Here is a 23,765-nt window from a genome sequence, read left to right on the forward strand (position 1 = left end):
AATTTCAACGGGCTAGTGCCCTTTTTAATAGTCGACATTGATTGGAGGGCAACTCGCCCCCCCCCCCCGCCCATCATTCCCCCAAACACACCCAATCAAAATTTTGAGATAGCCATTTTGTTCACCGTAGTTGATTTCCGGATAGAAAATATATTTTTGAGGAGGATACTCCCCCACAACCCTTAGGGCAAGGGTTTTAAGTTATGCCTGGGAGCAAATAAGGTTTTTATAGAAGGCCTTGTCGTAGAAACTTCAAAACAGGCTCATTCGATTGGAAATTCAAAGGGCTAGTACCTTTTTTAATAGTCGAAAGTGATTGGAAGGCATCTAGTCCCCCCATGCCCATCATTCCCCCAAATACCTCCAATCGAAATTTTGAGAGAGCCATTTTGTTCAGCGTAGTTGATTTCCAGATACAAAATATGTTTTTGAGGAAGACACTCCCCCACAACCCTCAGGGCATGGTTTTAAGTTATGCCCTGGGGGAATATAAGGTTTTTATAGAAGGCATTGTCGTAGAAACCTCAATACAGGCTCATTCGATTGGAAATTCAAAGTGCTAGTTCCCTTCTTAATAGTCGAAAGGGATTGGAGGGGAACTAGCCCCTCTCCCACGCCCATCATTCTCCCAAACACATCCAATTAAAATTTAAAGATAGCAATTTTGTTTAGCGTAGTTGATTTCCAGATAGAAAATAATTTTTTGAAGAGGACACTCCCCAACAACCCTCAGGGCAAGGGTTTTAAGTTATATCCTGGGGTATATAATGTTTTTATAGAAGGCGTTGTCATATAAACTTCAAAAGGGGCTCATTTGATTGAAAATTCAAAGGGCTAGTGCCCTTTTTAATAGCTGAAAGTGATTGGAGGGCAACTAGCCCCCCCCTCCACGTCCATCATCCACCCAAACACATCCAATGAAAATTTTAAAATAGCCATTTTGTTCAGCGTGGTTGATTTCCAGATGAAAAATATGTTTTTTAGGAGGACACTCCCCCACAAACCTCAGGGCAAGGGTTTTAAGTTATGCCCAGGGGACATATAATGTTTTTATAGAAGGCTTTGTCGTAGAAACTTCAAAAAAAGCTTATTTGTTTGGAAATTCAAAGGGCTAGTGCGCTTTTTAATAGTTGAAAGTGATTGGAGGGCAACTAGCCCCCCCCCACGCCCATCAATCCCCCAAACACATCCAATAAAAATTTTGAGATAGCCATTTTTTTCAGCGTAGTTGATTAACAGATAGGAAATATGTTTTTGAGGAGGATACTCCTCCACAGCCCTCAGGGCAAGGGTTTTAAGTTATGCCCTTGGGGCATATAAGGTTTTTATAGAAGATGTTGTCGTAGAAACTTCGGAAAAGGGCTCATTCAATTTGAAATTCAAAAAGCTAGTCCCTTTTTTAATAGTCAAAAGTGATTAGTAATATTTTTTGTTGTTGTTGTTGTTGTTTAGACCAGGGCACTTCGTACCGAATTTGCACTTTACTGAAAAAAATATAAATGTTTTTACTTTTATAACTTTAATAAATCAAATAATTTTAACATTTTAATTGCTAAATATCAGTATATGTATATTAAACTGACAATGCACATTCATCTGTATTTTTTTCAGTAAAGTGCAAATTTGGCTCTAGCTTTGGGAAGGCATGGGGGTTTTGAGCCCAACTTATGCTAATTCCTGCTCGGTTTGAGTTGGACTCCGTTAATTATTGTAATTTCTGTTCGTTTTCGGTTTCATTTATTTATCGATGCTGATTTGTGGTAGTTTTGAACTTGGTAGATTATTTTATTTTATTTTTGCTCATTTTTTGTTTAATGGAGTTCTTTACTTTTCTTTGAAAAACTTTTTTTGCGGAAAAAGTTTTTTTAATTAATAACAAGAAAAGCGCCACAGAACAGTGTTGATCTCTGCTACTTTGTGCCGCAAAATACTACCGAAAAAAAATGTCAAAATAGCCAATCGGTAACTGTGGAAAAGCTGCATATAACATTGCATAGATGTGCACATGTGAATATATATGGTAATACTTGTAAACTTACTTCCCAGTTTCAGACGTGCTGCCATGTGGGGGTGCCCTAAAACCATATTAAAAATGCACCTTCTTATAAGCACAAGAAACCAAAAACTGCTGCTAATGAATAATTGACCTTCCGATTCAAACTGACAAAATTGCTTATTCTAGAAACATATAAGTAAAAAACAAAGAAAACTCCTACCCAATTTTTATATTTTTTTTTAAGTTTGGAATATGCCTATATTTTGATGCTTATTTAGGTGAAAATTCTAAAAAAAATTATAATTTGAACATGACTCCTCTATCCAGTCACGCGTTCTACATACGCTGGAGAGAAAAAAAGCAAATGTCCTGACTTCTTTTCTAGATAGCTAGTGACAGAATTCATCTGTTTAATTTCTCCTTGAAAAGAAAAAACTCCGGGGACTTTCTTTTACCGAAGTTGACGGTGAATGAAGATCATTCTGCTCTTCCTTTTCGCTATGATTCTTGACAGAAGGTCCATAGTCTAAGAAAATACTTAAGGATTAAATGACATTAAATATAATCTTTAGGTAGCTGTTTGGCGTGGCAGAAACGAAAGAAAGCTTGCTTGCTTTGGAAATTTTTAATGGAAAAACCTAGCCACAAAAATCGTCCTTCTAATATAATAACACTGATAAGAAAAAAATTTAATTCCCAGTGTCAGAGTTACTTATGGTAAAACTTTATAGCTTGAGTGATCGTTATCAATCAAATTTTAACCTACACAGCTGGTACAGTTTATTCTTTGGAAAAAAAGTTTTATACTCCATATCCCCCCAATTGCATCTTGTTCATTGACATGAAAGGGGGAAGTTAATTAGTCAATAAACAACCACCCATTTATGTGGGCTCCCAATTGGTTTTTCAGTAAAATTTAGGCGGGAAGAATATCTATTATACGAAATGCAATACCTATCCCCTTTCTGATGATTTTAATCAAAAGGGTATAAGCCCTTGCAGTAGGCTATACATTTTATGAATATGATGTAAAACCTGACAAAATCAGCCACTTATTGAATTCCAAATTCAGCCAAAATTGGTCAAATGACAGTGGATGACCAAAAGTATTGACACTGAATTAGGCACGTACACCGGAGTTTCCAGGGAATGAGGAGGGTAAAAATTAAAAAAGCAAATTTCTTTAATAATTTCAGCAAGAAGTGCCTAGATATTTATTACAATTTAGGATCTCTGGCAGCCCCCCTGCTTATGTCATGGCTTTGAATGTATGCATGATTCATGATGGGCAAATTTGACATTAATAAATTGCATGTTTACAATGAGCGTCAAAGTAGATTCTTTGATTTAGATTGCGCTAGATTAGGTTGTACATAATCTGGATTGCAGGGTATACGGGTACAGGAGCCCTCATTTAGCCCAGCCAAGTTCAATTCAACTCATTTAACCCAACACTCGTTCGACACAACGCTCGTTTAACTCAGTTTGCAAACAGCTGAAAGTTTAGTTATTTTAACCTTCATTAAATTGAAACCCTATTTAGCTCAACTCTTCTTCACCTCAACCCCTGCTTAACTCAGCCTCAGATCACCTCAACCCCCTTTTCAAACAAACCTCTGTGCAGCTCAACCTCTATCAGACTCAACCCCATTTATCTCAGCCCCCATTCAATTAAACTATATGTAACTCCAACAACTTGGCCCCCTTTCAATTCAGCCCTGTTCTACCTAACCTCCTATTGCACGGGTGGGATTGAACTGGGGTTAAGTTGACCGGGGACTGAATCGAATTAAGCCATTTTGTTCAAAGTAGTTGGAAGGTCCAGAAATTATATTTTTGATCAAGGCCGTACCCAGAGGGGGGTTAAGGGGATTTGAGCCCCCCCCCTCGAAATGTTTGTCTGACTCTTAAAAACGTAACAAAAATGGATATAAACAAATTTTGTATGCTTTTTTTAGTTTTTTTTTGTGTAAACCCGTTCCCCCAAATTTTTTTTTAGTAAAACACCCTCCGAAAAAAAATTCTGGGTACGACCTTGTCTTTGAGGATGAAACTCCCCCTACAGCCCTCAGGGCAAGGGTTGCAAGTTATGCCTTGGGGGCATATAAGGTTTTTATTGAAAGCTTCATCGTAGAAACTTCAAAAAGGGCTCATTCAATTGGAAATTAAAAGGGCTAATGCTTTTTTAGCAGTCGAAAGTGATTGGAGGGCAACTAAACCCCCTCTCACGCCCACTTTTTCCCCAAACACATCCAATCAAAATTTTTAGATAGCCATTTTGTACAAGGTAGTTAAATAGTTTGCAAATTAGGTCTTTGAGGATGATAACCCCCTCAAAGCCCCCAGGGCAAGGGTTGTAAGTTGTGCCCTGGGGGCATATAAGGTTTTTATGGATAGCTATGCTGTAGAAACTTCAAAAACGGCTTATTCGATTGGAAATTGAAAGGGCTAATTTCCATATTAATAATCGAAAGCAGTTGAAGGACAACTAAACCCCCTCTCACGCCCACCGTTTCCCCAAACACGTCCAATCAAAACTTTGAGATAGCCATTTTGTTCAATGTAATTGAAAGTTCTGGAAATTATGTCTTTGAGGAAGACAAACGTCCCACACCTCTCAGGGCAAGGGTTTTAAGTTATGCCCTTGGGTCATATGATGTTTAAATAGATAGCATGGTCGTATAAAAAGGACGGGGGGAGGCTACTTGCCCTCCGATCACTCTTGACTCTTAAAAAGGCACTATAACTTCCAATTTCCAATCATATGAGCCCACCACGAAATTTATACTACCATTCCCTCCATATGAAGTGCCTTTTGGAAAAAAAAACTTGGAGCAGTATGGCCTTAGGGTTCATGGGGGGAGGCTAATTGCCATCGGATCACTTTTTACTCTTAAAAAGGAAGCCAGAACTTTCAAATTTTGATCATTTGAGTCCCCTCCGAAATTTGTACGACTACCTCTTCTATAAAAACTTAATATCCCCCCGGGGCATAAATTACAACCCTTTCTCCTAGTCTCTGGAGGGTTGTGTTGTCCGCTAAGTTTTTGTCATCTGATCATTGGATTATTTCAAACAAAATGTCTATCACAAAATTTTGATCAGATATATTTGGGGAAAGAGGTTGTGTGTGAGGGGTGGGCTTGATGCTCTCCGATCGCTTTTGATAATTCTTAAAAAGATAACTAGAAATTTCAGTTTCCAATTAAACGAGCCACCTCTGATGCTTATACGACCACCTATTACAGAAAACCTCAGATACTACCGGGCATAACTTACAACACTTGCCCCTTGGCTCTTGGGGTTGTGTCGATCCGGAGGATGCTGATTTAATTGGAAATTGAGAGTTCTATTCTTTTTTATAAGTCGAAAATTGATCGGAGACCAGCCAATCCCTGTTCTAAAACTGTTTGATATCCGGTCCTTGGTTACCCCTTGGAAAATCTGATTGACATTTTGAGATATTTATTTCATGTTTTCTCTGTTGCTGATCAACTTTGCGTTTGGGGGATTTTCCTTGGAGGGGAATTATCCAGGGAGAATTTTCCACTGGGGTGGGGTATTTTTTCGTGGGGAGAATTTTTCTCCTGGGGATTTTCAGGGGGGAATTTTCTGGTGGGAATATTCCACAGGGGTGGGATATTTTTGAAGCAGTTTTCAGAATTTTTTTAGGGTTTCCTTAAATGGTCCCCTTATCTGCAAATTGACCTAAGAAATTTGAATACCCCATCAAACATAAAGAATTTATAAGTCTGTCAAACAGTGAGCCTCTCACAGAGAATTACCATACTGTACCATATGGTACAGAGAATTGTACCCGAAATGTAAGGATAAAGTAGCTGCTGGTCATTTATTATTCTCACGCAGGAGTTTATTGTGCACACTTTAGAAATGGAACCCGACATTCTTGTTTTAAGGCAAAAAAAAAATGCTGTAAAAGGCAGTTTGTACCAAGGACATAGAAATAAACACCTTTTATGTCCTCTGGACTCATCTTAGCCCTATTCACACTCCAGAATTGCGTTCTTCTGCGATTATTCTTTTGTTTGTTTCAAAACTATGAAGTTTTTAAGGCCGTATCACATTTTTGCCAGTGCTGTCAATGTTGAACCGTGAAAATAAATAACCAAAACTAATCAATTAAATTTGACTCCTGTTTTTGTCCATAAAAACTCAGACATAAACAATCTGTTTATTTCTATAAGAAAAATACACCATCAAAAAAATTTAATCTGTCTTAAGTTGTTGGTGGTGTATATTTTAGGTTCTTTTGGTGGTTTTTAGTTCTTTTCTGCTGATTTTGGTGGTTTTTGGTTAGTTGCTTTTATTTCTTTTCTGCTCATTTCTCACAGACGTTTTGTTTTGTTTAAATTTGGCACCTGTTACTACCAAAAACACCATAACTCACTATTCAGTAAAAAGCAAAATCCCAACTTTTCCTTGTATTTTATTATATAATGATTTCTTAAGTTTCGACTAAACCAATTTTAAAAGTCAGATTCGTATCTTCACTGTCTTTGCTGTTTTAATGGAAACAAATTAGTTTAGGAAACAAAACTGACGGTAGATAACTTGTCGACGAATGCAAATATCAACTAAAATATAGTAAAAAGGCTTGTTCTTCTTTAAACAAGGTAACACCTGTCCTCCTCATCAGAATAGTATAGCTTCATATCCCATAAATTGAGAGAATAATTCATTATAACAAATAAACCGAAACAAACAACAAATACAGTTTAAGAGCCACCCCCCCGCCCGCAAAAAATTGTCTGAAAGGCCGGCAAAATATATACTAAACATATATTAGGTATATATAAAGTATAATATGTATTAAGATCTTCAGTCTACTATTGTCTGTTGGGTAGGATAGTATGTTTTCGCTTGTAAGACCCGTATCCGACACCCAGTGTGTCAGATTAATGTATGAGAGTGTTTTTTATGAGAATTTGAAAATGTTGGAGAATCTGAAAATTTGAAAAATTCTGATAAACATATTAAGGCTAAAACACACAAAAAAAATTACCCGACTCACAGCCATTTTGTCAAAGGCAAACGTACTTTTTGAAAAATTTAACTGCTTTAACAATTATAATTTTCTTGTTATAAAATTATATTTTCTATTGTGAGGCAATTTTATCAAGTGCTCAAAATCTTGAAAGGTTTCAAGGCTTGTTTTATGCATTTTGTTTTATAAGTGTATGAATTGACCTATGAAATTTTAAAAGAAAAAAGAAACTGTTCATGTCAATTCTTTGAACTTTATTCTCTTCACAGTAAGTTTTTTTCTGTAAAGACTATGACATATGTTTTATATGTTTGGGTGACTCTTTTATTTAAGCTGTAAACGATCACTAAAGTATATTTTGCGGTAATATAGAACGCATTGGCCTACTACTTTTTTGATTTAACAGTCCTTACCCGTGCCGAAAATGAACTACTAGAATACATCATCGCCAGGCAGTGTGAATTTTTCAATGTTACCTAGCAACAGTGTTGCCAACGCTTCAAAACAAAATGTACCAACAATTGCTCGAAAAATTTACCAAAAACAAAAAAAATTGTACCATATCCCAATTTTTTCCGCGGGTTATGCTTCGCGTAACACGTGGATCGTCGGTGACGTACAGTACTATCTCTAAGAATTTTGTGTAAGATATTCCTGTTCTAATACAGTACATGTGCTTCTGACAGTACTTGAAGAAATTGCTCTGAGTAACATATATTTCTACAGTGAAATTTTACTGAAGGCCAAATAAAGTCGTTGTTTTTCGGCTATTTACGATCATTTACAGCACCGCTCTGAAATCGGTCCCAAATGACGATTTTAATACAAATCAGGGGCTAAAATCAAATTTTAACCTTCTATTCTTATAGAATATTGCCCAAAAGTAGTTGACAGGATCTGTTTTTCCATTTAACAGTTTGCATACAAATCCTCCTTTTCCCGTTCATGAAGATATCGATGGAAGGGAGGATCGTTCCTGTAGCCCTCTCCTAATATATGCTACTGCCTACAAACGATACAGGAAAAAAATATTTTTAAATTGAGACTGATCAAAGAAGTGACTTTTGCGGCCATGGTCTAACATGTACTAGATATTTTTATGTTGAAACTATATTTTTCTCCAAAATACCTTTAAAAGATCCTTCACTCACCTTGTAAGGTAGAGATGGATATACCCCCACAAATCTTTTATTTTTAAAACGGGAACTGGCTTTAGAAACTGCCATTTATCTGATTTTCCAACTACTCTATACTGCAATAACTATACATAAAGAATCACCAAAAATATGACATTAAACATCGTTATCTGAGTCAGAAGCCATGGCGGCACTTGCAGTGGCACATTTTCTATACTTTTCCAATATTTCACTAGTTGAGGTGTGTCACCATGCCCTTGGGATGTTTCCAGTCCTTGGTAACGACTCATTTAGTACCCAGAATAGGATTAGAGTAGTAAAGTCGAGTTTATTTCTCAGTTTTTTTTTTTTGTTTTTTTTTTTAATTGACAGCTGAAAGACCCTCTCGGCACAAGCAGAAGAAAATTGCATGATAAGCATTTTCATCATGAATTCACCCAAGAATAAGAAATTTTCGACTTTCGGACCATCATATCGTTCTACTACTTTAATCAGATATAAACCGGGTCAGAGTCTGTACATTTCTTGAGATCTGCACAAAATGGCAGCCTTTTCCATTCTTTGGAAATGTTTTTCACATCAGTCTCCTTTGCCAACGAGTATTTTGAACTGAAAAACCTTTTCCCTGTTTCGTTGCTCACTTTTATCATGTATTCCGTACACATTGTTTTGAAGGCAGTTGCAGCTCATAACAAAGTTTTGTTGCTGATACTTATAACCTCCACACGACTGCCACAGTCCACTTATTTCATGTCTCTAAAGTGATGTGGGTTCTTTAGTTGTATCAAAGGTGCTTCATCGATGAAAGAATACAAACATTAGTACAACAATTCTGAATTGTACCAAATAGTACCATAATTTTGTAAAATGTACCCTATTTTGTGGAATTATACTAAATTGTACCAGTAGATATAAAATATACCAAAATGGTATAATTGTACCCCGTTTGGCATCACTGCCTAGCAAACTTAAACGGGCTGTTTGAATCTAATAGATTATTATGATGATTACTATTTATAATGAAGGCAAAGAGTGACCTTAAAACTGAAAATGAACAGTGTGGGTGTGAGAGATTATAAAACCTGAGGGAGCAAAAGCTTCCCTCATTTGGAGGGGATTATATTTTAATTTTGATAACTATACTTAATTTCGAAAAAGAAGTGCGCTATACGAGCTTTTTTTTTCGAAGCGTTGCTATGGAAAAATAAAATTTTATCGAGTTCAAGGGTTACCTTCCTTGCAATTAAAATAACCCTGGGTATACTATCAACTATTTTGATTGTCGAGTTCAAGGGTTACCTTCCTTGCATTTAAAATAACCCTGGGTATACTATTAAAAAGGAACATAATTAATTTATGAAAAACAAACGAATTTTCTCAAGCGAAAAGTAAAGAGCAACACCAAAAATTAAAACGAATAGAAATAATTCCGAACATATGGGGATTTCACCCTTTCTGAAATCCCTTGCTCTTTACGCTAAATTTTTGTAGTGCTTTAAAAATACCTTTTATTCCATTTCAAAAGTTCTTCTCTGGAACCGAAAGACAAATTTTAGCGTACAGAGCTGGAATTTGAGAAGGGAGCAGTACGTCTGATTTTGGAATAAATTCTCTTCGTTATAGGTTTCCAGTGTCACTCTTTACTTTTAGTTGATAAAGTTTTTTTTTTTATTTAAGCCAAGTCATAAACCAACATTAAAGTATATGTTCAGGGGTAGACTAGTAAAACGTAAACTAGTTTTCTTCATTAAAAATTCCTTACGTGCCGAAAATAAAATACTTGGCTACACTGTCGATAGTCAATAGGAATTCATCATTGTTGTCTAGTAAACTCAAGCCATATGAAACCAATAGACGTTTTGAATCTATTAGAATATTAAATCACAAAGTAATCTTTTTAGTATAAGCAAAAAGTAAGCTCAAAGCTGAAAACGAAAAAAACGCCAGACGTTAGGTGACATAACTGGTCTTCCGTCGATAGTGTTGTCTTTTTCGCTTCTTTTCTGTCTACTGGCTGAAATTAGCCTCATTTTCTCGGCTATTTAATTAATTTCTTGTTTGTCGTACGACACTAGCGTCAGTTCCTTCTCTTGTAAGTTCCCCTTACATATCAAACTATATTTATCTCTACAAACAAAACTTCAGTCTAATTAAAATGTAAGTGATTACCTCTTATTGAATAAATAAACTTTGAAATACTCGCCACCTTATTTTCCAAATCTCCATATCAGTCGTTCTTATACAAATTTATCTTTTTTCCAAAAATGGTAAAAGCTGACAGTAACATCTGGCCTTTTTATAGACCTCAAGTGAACGGGAAGAAGAAATGCATAGTTATTTGCCACCATCTTATGAGAAAAGTGTCAATCAGAATGGCCCAAGGTTTACAATTTGCCGAGCAAGGAAAGCTAGCAGAAAAAAAAGGGAAAAGACTTCAGCTAAACGGGAGAGAAAAGCGACGAAGACCCTAGCAATTGTATTAGGTAATTTTTTCCTATAAACCCATCAGGAAGAGATTTATTTCTAGAGAAAAATGAAAACAAAATTTATAAAAAAGACATTTTTTTCACTTGCTTGAAATGTCCTCGTTTTTTCTTTTTATTTATTTTCTTTTTTTTATGCTACTGTGGTCTTATAAACCATCTATTTATTGGATGCAATTTCGTCATCTTTGTAATGCAGTTCTCTGATTGGGGGTTGTTTGATATCTTGAACAGCGTTTTTAAAGCCAACCAAACCAATCTAATAAAAAATACATTTTCTGATGAACAAAATGTTCAGCTAAAAAAAAAGATGCGCTTCGTCTTCTTAGCTTTAATTTTCCTGCAAGGTTAAATGCCAGTTGTTTTCTAGTTACTATCTAGTTTAAAAATTCATAATATTGACTGCGAAAAGCATTATTACACTGAAAATCTAAACTAATGGAAGACTGTTGAAAGAATAATAAATATAGCTAAAACAAGTTTGAGTAAAACATAAGAACGTACCAGGGATTTTTTTCGGAGGGTGTTTTACTCAAAAAAAAATTCGTGGGGGGTGGGGTTTACACAAAAAAAAACTCAAAAACGCATACAAAATTTGTTTATATCCATTTTGTTACGTTTTTAAGAGTCAGACAAATATTTCAGAGGGGGTGGGGTTCAAACCCCCCTCTGGGTACGGCCTTGGTAAAACAAGTACACACTCTTGATAGCTTTTAAAGTGGAGCAACATTGTGATTTTAGGATTAGGAATGACCAGAATATAGGATTTTTTTGTTCAAAGAGCAATTATCAATCTGTTCCCTCAGGCAAATGACAAAGACGTCATTAATTATATTAAATAAGGTTCTGATGAGTTAAACGCATACTTTTAAATACTAATGAGAGACGAAACCCTCCAGACTGGTTATTTTCAAGAGACCACTATTGAGAAATGGAATGCAAAGAGTAGTTTTCATTGCGTTTACGATATTTAAATTGTTGTTTTTTGGGGTTTAGGGGGTAAAAAAATACCTAAGTTAGGTTACGTATTTTATATATGGTATGCTTTACCCCCCCCCCCTCACACCCCAAATGTGCAAATCTATAGTCCAATTTTTTTTATAAATTATTATATATTCATCCTTTTTTTTTCATTAGCATTCACCAAACTTGACTTCTTAGAAGTTTCTGTATGAAGAAGCAGTACAATAAATAAGTGTTGTCCACAAAACCATCAGGAATTACCATCAGGAAAAACCATCAGGATATTCCTTTGTATTTTTGTCATTTTTGGAAAGCATATGTCTGATTTGGGCTTATACACATACCTGAACATGAACTTATGAATTCATAAATTCACGTTCAACGAATTCGTTGGACTTTTAATTATTTCATAACTTCACACTTTCTAAAGGTGAAAAAGATTTACATATCACAGAAAAATCCTTCAATATACTTAACTTAGATATTCTACTGTTGGTATTACAAATTGACTACTAGATTACAAGGCCTCGATTACAATCTGTTCAATAATTATTAATATTCAATTACAAAATGATTGATTAATTCATTGAAAAATTGATTGACGGATAATTGATTTTTAATTGTTTTCTAAATTACTAGTGCTAAAATATAAACTGACTAGTCTATTCATCGATAAAGTAATGGTAGATATTCGATTACAAATTGATTAATCGATTACGAATCGGTCAGTTATCATTAGTACTCAACTACAAAATGATTGATCGATTAACTAAAAAAATGATTGGTGGTAATTGACTACAAAGTGATTTCTAAATTACAAGCACTCAAATATTAACTGACTGTACTGACTGATTAATTAATTGAAAATTAAGTGTTGTATATTTGTTTACAAATTGATTACTAGATTACTAGTACTAGATTAAAAATTTGTCGGTAATTATTAGGGCTCAAATACAAAATGACTGATCAATTAAATGACAAATTGATTGACAATAATTATTACAAATTTACTACTAAACTACTAGTGCTCAAATATAAACTGAATGATGTATTCATTTATAAATTACTTGACAGATATTCTACTATAAATTAATTACTACATTACTGGCACTAGATTACAAGTTGGTAAGTAATAATTAATACTCAATTAAAAGATGATTTATCAATTAACTAGCAAATTGAGTTACGGTTGATTGATAACAAATTGATTTCTGAATTACTAGTACTCAAATATGAACTAACTGATTTATTCTTTGATAAATGAGTTATAAATTGATTACCATTGATAAATTGGTTACGATTATAACTTTATCATTAGGTTCCTAGTACTAGATTACAAATTGGTCAGTAATTACTAGTATTCAATCTCAAAGTGATCAATCAATTGACTGACAAATGGCTTGGCGGTAATTGATCACAAATTCATTAATAAATTACTAGTACTCAAATACAAACTGAGTGATTTATTCATTGATAATCTAAGTGATGGATATTTGATTACAAATTGATTACCAGATCTCAAGTACTAGATTACAAATTGATCGGTAATTATTAGTACATACGTACAAAATGATTAACCGATTAACTGAAAAATTGATTGACAGTAATTATTACAAATCTAGTACTAAATTACTAGTACTCAGATACAAACTGACTGACTTGTTCATTGATTGCCTTATTCACTGACTTATTATTGTTCATTGTCTGACTTATTCATTGATACAATTATTGATAAATAATCTATAACTAATTGATAACTCGATTGCTAGTAATCAATTATAGATTGATTGACTGAATTTGACAAATTAATTGATGGATAATTGATCACAACTCTTCTACTAGCTACACCTTCTTTAGCTATTTGGTGCCATGTGTTTTGCTTATTTTTTTCTGACTTTTTACTCTGTTCTTTTTTCTTTAAATTTTGTTCCCAATGCTGCGGCATAACTTCATAGCCGGTATTTTTTACCAAAAATGTAATTCCTGATTTGTTGTACTTTGTTGAAGTTTTTTATGGTTGTGTCAGTGTCCGCAACCGGTTCAAACAAACCACAATTGATTTTCGCTATCCTTTGTACTTTAAAAGATCATGTTTAAGAAAAAACAGCGTAAAATTTATTGTGTGAAGCCTTTGTGTCCTGAAGCTGAAAAATAACTGTGAAAACAGCCTAAGTTAATAGACCTCATTATTTTGGAAACATTAAATAGGTTATTTTATTAAAAAAAATCGTGTTTTGTTCAACTTTTCTTTATTTAATTTTTTTAATGTATAGAATGAGTTAGACTGAACCGAAGTTTCACTTGTGACATGCAACATTAAGGTATTTCTTATAGCGTTTACTTATATTATTGAGAAAATATATTCAGAAATAGACTTCAGGATAAGAATAGTCAGAAATACGTATTTTCAATAATATATATTAATCACCATCGTTTGACAATTACAATCACTATCATTTGACAATTACAATTCAGTACTAAATCAATAATGTATTTCATGAATCTATATTCAGAATATATAAATAATACATTCAAAAATCTCTCTAATGATTTCTAATGTAGAAGATGCCTCATCAGAGAGTCGAAGCTCTTTACTTTAAGCTAAAAACTAATAATTGTTATAATGTCTTAAAAGTCATGTAACTGAAGCGAAATTTATCTGAATTCAATCGTCTCCGAATGTTTAAAATACCACACCATTTTAGTGTAGCCACATCCACCGTAGACCTGACAGAAAAAAATGTCAGTCGAAACTTCAGAAAAACTTTAGAGATGTCCTGAAGGCAAACAATAAGGCTGAGAGGTAATTATAAAGATCATTAGTGACTTGAGACACCGGTGGGGTGTAATAGGGCTATGACTGGATATAAGTACAGAGATTTTGAACTGAATTTTCAATGAAGTCTATACTCTTTTCTTAGAAATATAAATTTTAAGGCAAAAACTTTTTGTCTTATTTACCCTATTGGGGGCTAAAGCCTTTCAGAAGTTCTTCATTTCTTTTCATTGGTACCTATAGTTCACACTCACAAGCAAGTTCGTACTTATTCGAACAAATTTCATAATAAAGTCAATAAGGCATTGGTCGCTTTACCAAATTTTCAGCTTAATTTTTTATTGCTTCATATTTGCATTTTTTTTTTCTTGCTTCATATCAGCATCGATAAATAAATGAAACCCAAAACGAACAGAAATTAAAATAAATCACCGAGTCAAACTCAAAACCCCTATGCCTTCCCAAGGCTAGAACAAAATTTGCACTTTACTGAAAAAAATACAAATGAATGTGCATTTTCAGTTTAATATACATATACTGATATTTAGTAATCAAAATGTTAATATTATTTCATTTATTAAAGTCATAAAAGTAAAAACATTTATATTCTTTTCAGTAAAGTGCAAATTTTGTTCTGGCCTTGGGAAGGCGTAGGGGTTTTGTGCCCAACTTATTTTAATATCTGCTTGTTTTGAGTTTGACTCGGTTATTTATAGTAATTTCTGTTCGTTTTGGGTTTCATTTATTTATCGATGCTGATTTGTGGTAGTTTCACGCTTGGTAGATTATTTGATTTAGTTTTTGCTCATTTTTCGTTTAATGGAGTTATTTACTTTTCTTTGAAAAACTTTTTTTGTGGAAAAAGTTTTTTTTAATTAATATATTATAAAGAATAGCAAACAAGGGTGATTCATTTGGAGGTTGCTACTTACAACGAGAATCAATTACAATCCTGCCACATACAGAGTGCCGGGATCTGGCCTTGAAATGAGCTACTTTTTTCTTTTTTTTCCAACTGATATTTTGACATTTCTGACCACAAAAACAATCCAAAAAGGCCACAACTTTGAGGAAGAATTTCTATTTTTACCAGGATGGTTGTATTGAATCTATGGTGACGCCATGACATCAAGAAGAAGCTCACATTGTCTGCAGTTAGAACACAAACATCAATGAATAATCATTATATACAAGCCGGCTATGTAGCAGTGCCGGGGCCCAGCCTCAGAATCAGCTACATAGTTTTTTTCTTAAAACTGGCATAATGACATCTCTGGCCACAAAAAGAGTGAAAATAGGTTACAACTTTAAGGAAGAATTACAAGCGACAGCGAGAATCAGAGCGTGTCAAAAATGAAAGTGACAAGTCATTGGGATCCTTCAACGTAATATACATTCCCTGTGGAGCCTTCCATTTTCTTGATGAAAGAGTAGCAAACACATGTGATTCATTTGGAGATTGCTATTTACAACGGGAATCAATACATACAAGCCTGCCGAAAGCCAGGATCATCTATATAGTCTTTTTTTCTTAAAACTAGCATATTGAAATTCTGGCCACACAAATGATCTAAATGAATTACAAATTTAAGGAAGAATGTGGATTTTTCCATGGGTGGTTGTATCAAACCTATGGTGACGCCATGACATCAACAAGAGGCTCATATTGTCTACAGCTAAAAGAAAAGTGGCAATGAGAATAAAAATATGTAAGCCTGCCATGCGGGGCCTGGCCTATTACATCAAGAAGAGGCTCAAATTGTCTGTGGTTAGAAGACGAGCGACAAAGAGAAACAATATATACAAGCCTGTCGCGCAGCTGTGCTGCGGCCTGGCTTTGAAATCATCACATAGTTGTTTATTTCTTAAAACTGGCATATTGAAATTTGTGGCTACAAAAACGATTTAAATAGGTCACAAATTTAAGGAAGAATCTGTATTTTTCCTCGGGTGGTTGTATCGAACCTATGGGGACGCCAAGACATCAAGAAGAGGCTTCGTTTAGAACAATATATATATATATATATATATATATATATATATATATATATATATATATATATATATATATATATATATATATATATATATATATATATATATATTTATTTTACTGTATATATATTTATTTATTTTACTCACTACGATTTGAAACGACAATTCAAGAGGAGCCTTTTTAAACAAATCCTTCTACCATTAAATGTTTTTTATTTTAATTTAAAGTTTTTCGTTTATACAGTCAGTTTTTATTATTGTTGACTTAGTGACTTATTGCAGCTTTATGACAAAGCTACTGTCCCTTTCATGGAAATTTTCCTCGGAAAATTCCACCCATGAATAGTTATTCCCACAAAAAATTCCCCCACGGGAAATTTCTCCCACAGAAAATCTTCCCCTGACGGAAAAATCCCCACAGACAATTTCGTCCCAGCAAAAAATTTTCCCTGACCAATTCTCCCCAAACATTCTCTCCACATCCAAAATTGAGCTTCCAAAAGAGAAATTAGGATACATAAAAAGAATTCCGTACATAAATTCTTCAAAAATTACCCCCGTGTGAACTTCCCCCAGGAAAATTCCTCCGGAAACTTTCATCACCACGACAAATACTCCCCGTGAAAACATTCCCTGGATAAATCCCCCCCCCCCCAAAAAAAAGCCGAAAAAAATAAAAAAAAAGCCTATAACAAAAACTATATACAAATAATGGGTGAACTGCATAATTTACAAGCCGCTTCCCTTGGATGCTTTGGGGAAAAGAAGGGTGGGGAAGGGGGATAGTTGTCCTCCAATATTTTTGCTCGCTTAAAAAGGGCATTAAAACTTTTAAATTCCGTTCGATTTCCGTTTCAATCTTCTAGGACCATTAGTTCGATACGATCACCCCTCAGGAAAAAAAAACAGCAAATAAACACGTAAATGAACAGAAAATTCTTTCTTCTGGCAAACAATCCAAAATTTCACATTTTTGTAGTTTGGAGCTAGAAGCTTCTACAATAGGATTCTCTGATATGGTAAAATATGATGCTGTAATTTTCAGTAAGATCACTTGACTTTTTGGGATATTTCCACCCTTTCCCTCAAATTGGGCCAATTTTTCTCAGGCTTCTCGCTTTTAATGATTAGCATTAGGCTTAATGAATTTATATTTTAAATCAGAATGAAAAGCTATTTATTTTGATGCATAAATAATTATCAAATTTCTTTTTATAGAATTCCGGTTACTAATTGACTGAGCCGCTCCAGAATTACAGTTCGTTACCCCAAACTGTTTGATTTACGGAGTATGGCTACATTGCAATTGGCGATCATTAAGTTTTCATACGGCTAAAGCTACTTCTAATTGATATATAATCCTCATACTCGGCCTAGTTACATCTTAGAACAAACAATAGAACTTTCACCCACCTTCAACCTATTATGTGGATTTTGTGGCTGATTTCGACTCTGTAACCCGTGAAAACCTTTGGCGAATCATGTTGGAAGATGGTATGCCGGTTGAATTCATAGAGCTGTTGAGGGCCTACTACGAGCATTTCAAATCGACAGTAAGAGTGCTGGGCGAAGAAACTGAACCCTTCAATGTTGAAAGAGGTGTAAAACAGGGGTGCATATTGTCCCCTGTTTTGTTCAACTACTGTATAGACTAGATTCTAGAAAGAGTTTTAATGGTGTTATTATGGGATTGGGCATTAACGTGTCTGACCTGGACTACGCGGATGACATCGACGCTATTGCTGCTGATTCAGCAACTGCCCAAACAATGTTAGATGAAATAGCACATTTCTCTCAGCTACTGGGTATGAATATCAACACGACTAAAACTAAAGTCATGGACCTAAATATAAAGTCGGATTATCAGCTTGTGCTTTACGGACAAAAATTGGAAAAAGTCGACAGCTTCACCTATTTTGGCTCAATAATAGACCCTCGTGGAGGCTGCGATCTTGATACAGAAGAGAATCAACAAAACCCATGCCATCTTCTCACAACTCCGCCGCCATTTATGGATCCGGCGAGAGATCAGCATGAAGAAACAAATTTCAGTCTATAAAGCGGCTGTTAGATCTGTTCTCTTCTATGCAGTTGAACTTGGCCACTGATGGCGCTTCATCTCGATGATTTGGAAGACTTTGATCACCGCTACCTCCGAAAAATCCTGAGGATTCGATACCCCGACAAAATCTTAAATATTGATGTTCGCCACCGCTACTGTGAAATCGAACCTGCCGCCATGATTGTCAAACAGAGAAGACTGCCTTGGCTTGGTCATTTCCTTAGAAGACCCAATGACCGCATCATAAAGCAAGTGCTTCTAGCTGCTATGTTGCCAGAATGGCACAGGCGACCTGGCAGTGAATTTCAGAATTGGTGGACAACTCCCAAAAATGACCTCGACCCCATTGGCGGAAGTTTGGCAGAAAGTGGTAGAGCCGCTAGCTCCAGTTTGCTGAAGAGCTGGCACAAGATCGCGACAAATGAAAGTCAATCATAGTAGTCTTCTAGATGCCGGGTGAGGCGTCCGTGTCTGGTCCCGTAATAAGTACAAGTCAAGTAAGTAAGTAAACCCCTGTCACCAAAAAAATGACTAAAACCCTCAATTTCCAATCTAATTAGCGCCCTCCGAAGTTTCTGCGACAATGAGGTGGAGGTGTGGATGACGAAGGGATAGTCCCCTCCTTTATGGAATAAATTCTGCTCCTTTTGTGGTTTGATGTTACTCTTTACTTTCATAATAACAGCGTAGACCAGAAATATTCCCAGAAATCATAAGGAAGTAGATATGAATTTCACATTTTTATGCGTTTTTTGATGTTTCTTTTGTATCCCCCTCCTAAGAAATCCCCCCAACAAAAATCCTGGTTATGACTCTAGGGATTATACATAAATTTGAATCTTCACCCTCCCCTCGGCTCTCCCCTAAAACTAATTCTTTATTTATTTGATGGCTCTATGAGAATTTGGATGTTTTGGCATTAAAAGCACCATTTGAGGTATCTCCCTCCCTCCCTAACTACAAAACAATCAGAGACCCCCATTGTAGAATTTTAATTGCCTTTTGTAATTGGTCCATTGCTTACAGATAGTATTAATTATTTGGAAACATACGGAAATTTTCTGCGGGGAAGTTTTCTGCAGGGAGGGGGAGGGGTTGTAGTTCTATATCTTATTTGCAGACACCATTGTTTCAGCCAGTGTTGACTTCATGCTCCAGACATACTAAAAGTTTGGTTTTCTAGATATATATATATATATATATATATATATATATATATATATATATATATATATATATATATATATATATATATATATATATATATATATATATATATATATATATATATATATATATATATATATATATATATATATATATATATATATATATATTATATATTCTTATATATATATATATATATATATATATATATATATATATATATATATATATATATATATATATATATATATATATATATATATATATATATATATATATATATATATATATATATATATATATATATATATATATATATCCGATACAACTATCCCGGGAAAAATACAGATTCATCCTTGAGGTTGTGACCATTTAACTCGTTTGTGGCCAGAAACCTCAATATACCAGTTTTAAGAAATAAACAACTATGTGATGATGTCAAAGCCGGGCCTCAGCACAGCTAAGCGGCAGGCTTGTATATATTATTTCTCTCTGTCGCTTATCTTCTAACCGCAGACAATGTGAGCCTCTTCTTGAGTGGAAGGATGAAGGGGTTCTGTGAAGCTTTAAAAGCAGTAGCATAATTTCGTCATAATTTCGTAGCTTGTGCTATAAAATGTTAACTTGTAAGTGTTAAAACACTTAGAAGTACATCCAATACATTATAAAATAGGGAGGTGGTGGGATAAGTTATCCTCCATATTTATAGGAGGAACCTCTCACAAAAACTTAAAAATTTGTGGCATAAAACCTAATTTTAACAGGGGCTTAATTTGTTATGGGTCAGGCTTGCAACTGCCCCTCCCAGACCTTGGGCTGCCCCTTCCCCCACACCCCACTTTGCACCCCGCCCCACAGCTAAAATTTAGTTTCTTCAAAATCTTGTCAAAACTAAGATAAGCTTGCATAATTCAAGCATCAACAGAAACGGATAAGTTTTCTTTTGTTTTTATTTACCCTTAAAGTACTATAAAGTACCTTTATAGTACTTTCATAGTAGTATATAGTGTCTTTATGGTACCAAATGGCTCATTTTTCAGTTTTTAATGTCATTTTCACTTGATTTGGGAAAAATGGCTCCAACTTTGCTCTCCAGGATTTTGACGAAATTATACTACTGCTTCTAAAGCTTCACAGAGCCCCTTCACCCTTCCACTGAACCTAATCCTTTGTACCATAGCCTTAATAGGTGCCATTAACCCTTCGTGTGTCGTCCATAGCCTTTCATAAGTAGCTATGTTTCATATTCATAAGCATGCACTGTCTAGACTACAGTTTAATTAATATTATATTCTCTTGGTCAGGAATATTTTTTTTTATTACCCTAGATTTGAATATAAGGTCAAACAAACATGTGTTTCAAAAATTTTGTCAAAACTAAGATAAGCCTGCAAAGTTCAAGCATCAGCAGAAACGGACAAGTTTTCTTTAGTTTATATTTACCTTTAAAGTACTATAAAGCAACTTTATAGTACTTTCATATTTAAAGCTTTACAGAGCCCCTTCACCCTTCCACTGAAACTAATCCTTGGTACCATAACCTGAATAGGGGCCATTAACCCTTCCTGTGTTCTTCATTGCCTTTCATAAGTAGCCATGTTTCATATTCATAAGCATGCTCTGTCTCGAACACAGTTTAATAAATATTTATATTCTCTTGGTCAGGAATGTTTTTTATTACCCTAGATTTCAATATAAGGTCAAACAAGCATGTGTTTCTTGGGCCAGTTCTCGGCTCAATTTCTTTTATTGCTTGGTCTTCGAAATCATTAGGTAACCATAGGCAACTATATTCATTAGCCCCTATCAGACATTTCTTTGCTGTTCATATTTTGTAACCTTCGGACTGCAATATGTTAATTATTATTAATTTTTGGAATTTTTCTTTTATCCCAGTGGTTTATGGTGTATTTTTCAAAGTAATAAAGGCTCTCTCTAAATCTTGTTGACATATTGCGAATATACCCGACAATGATGCTGGGATCGGAGTAAGAATATCCTGTAGTTGTAGCTCTTCATTTGGTAGTTGAAGGAATGGGAATCAAGGGAAAAGTTGCTTTAACTCTTAAGTTTTGTAGGGAGTTTGGGAAAATAAGCAAATTAGGGAAAACGTCTGTTAGCGATATAAATGCCTAAAGCCTACCAATTTATTGTCTCTTGGTCAAATTTTAAATTATTGCAGGGAAATTAATCCATTAGTGCTTAGGAAACACTCATTACTATGAGATGGATTTGAAATTCATTCTTTCGCATTAGATTGAAATGGTTGTCATAAGGAAATAAACCGTGCATAGGAATTAGAAGAAAATCGTATAATAATGTTTATTTGAAGAGAATAGTGGAGGCTTTTTTGTATAATAAAAAAACAACATCACTCTAAACTATACCAAGTCACCCTTCACGCTGCAATATTTTGCCATTCACATCATACACTATTGATCATTTTTTGCAGAAGGTGGAAACACGGTTCTAGCAGTTTAGCCCCCCGAAAAATACCCCCAGGGAAAATACCCCTCCCTAGAAAATACCCCTCCGGAAAAGACTCCCCCGGAAAATACCTACCCCAATAGAAAATTCCCGCCGGAAAATACATCCCACTAAAAATAAATTATTCCCAAAAATTTTCTCCCACTGAAATTCCCCCAGACCCCCCTCTCCCTGCAGAAAACTTCCCCGCGAAAAATTTCCGTATGTTTCCCAATAATAAATACTATCTGTAAGCAATGGACAAATTACAAAAGTTGATTAAAGTTCTCCAATGGGATCTCTGATTGTTTTTTAGTTATGGAGGAAGGGAGATACCTCAAATGGTGCGTTTTAATGTCAAAATATCCAAGCTCTCGTTGAACCATCAAATAAATACAGAATTAGTTTTAAGGGAGAGCCGAAAGGAGGGTGGAGGTATTAATGTATGTATAATCCGCAGGGTCATAACCAGGATTTTTGTTGGGGGGATTTCTTAGGGGGGGGGGGGGGTACAAAAGAAACTTCAAAAACGCATTAAAATGGGAAATTGATATCTACTCCCTTATGATTTCTGGGAATATTTCTGGTCTACGCTGTTATTATGAAAGTAAAGAGTAACATTAAACCACGAAAGAAGCAGAACTTATTCCATAAAGGAGGGGACTGACCCTTACTCATCCACACCTCCACCTAATTGTCGCAGAAACTTCGGAGGGCGCAAATTAGATTGGAAGTTGAGAGTTTTACTCCTTTTTTTATGTGTCGAAAGGAGACCATCCAGCCGCGTGGGGTATTTTCCAGAGGAAGTGTATTTTCCGAGAGGGTATTTCCGAGGGGGACCTTTTTGCGGGAGATATTTTCCGCGGGGTAATTTTCAAGGGGGAGGGGGGTTAACGTGTAAAAGTCTCATTATTGATGGGCCTGTAAATAAAACTGCTCTTTCTAATCTTTTTAGCTGAGCTAGTAATATTCCGTCCTGGAGTACTGAAGACACTTTGGTCCTGTTGCTACTAGCCTCTGAATTGGGCAAAATTCTAGTTTTGTTGATGACAGGGGTTTACTCACTTACTTGACTTGTACTTGTTACGGGACCATACACGGATGCCTAACTCGGTATCTAGAAGACTACGTGTGATTGACTTTCATTTGTTGCGATCTTGTGCCAGCTCTTCAGCAAACTGGAGCCAGCAGCTCTCCCGCTTTCTGCCAAACTTTCAAAATCCGCCAATGGGGTCGAGGTCGTTTTTGGAAGTTGTCCACCAATTCTTAAATTGACCTCAAGGTCGCCTGTACCAATCTGGCAACGGGGCAGCTAGAAGCACTTGCTTTATGATGCGGTCATTTGGTCATCTGAGGACATGACCAACCCAAAGCAGTCCTCTCTGTTTGACAATCATGGTGGCAGGTTCGATTTCACAGCAGCGGTGGCGCACATCAAAATTTAAGATTTTGTTGGAGTATCGAATCCTCAGGATTTTTCGTAGACAGCGGTGGTCAAAGACTTCCAAATCACGGAGATGAAAAGCCTTCAGTGGCCAAGTTTCGACTGCATAGAAGAGAGCAGAACCAATAGCCGCTTTATAGACAGAAATTTTTGTCTTCGTGCTAATCTCCAGCCAGATCCACAAATGAAGGCGGAGTTGCGAAAAGATAGCTTGGGCTTTGTTGATTCTGTTCTGTACGTCAAGGTCAGAGCCTCCACGAGGGCCTATTATT

At 35.3% G+C, this 23,765-nt stretch overlaps 1 protein-coding gene across 1 annotated transcript in view; it reads left to right on the top strand.

Annotated features, from left to right (window-relative positions):
• The window catches only part of LOC148949188 (dopamine D2-like receptor), a 64,363-nt gene that overhangs the window by 20,202 nt on the left and 20,396 nt on the right, over positions 1-23,765 (top strand). The window contains exon 2 of the mRNA XM_089092645.1: positions 10,440-10,620. Coding sequence (XP_088948771.1) covers positions 10,440-10,620 — 181 coding nt within the window. The remainder of the gene's footprint in view (positions 1-10,439; positions 10,621-23,765) is intronic.

This window comes from Artemia sp. Qi Xiang Cuo, chromosome 8 (genome assembly GCF_049724085.1).
Source record: "Artemia sp. Qi Xiang Cuo chromosome 8, ASM4972408v1, whole genome shotgun sequence".
Classification (NCBI taxonomy): domain Eukaryota; kingdom Metazoa; phylum Arthropoda; class Branchiopoda; order Anostraca; family Artemiidae; genus Artemia; species Artemia sp. Qi Xiang Cuo.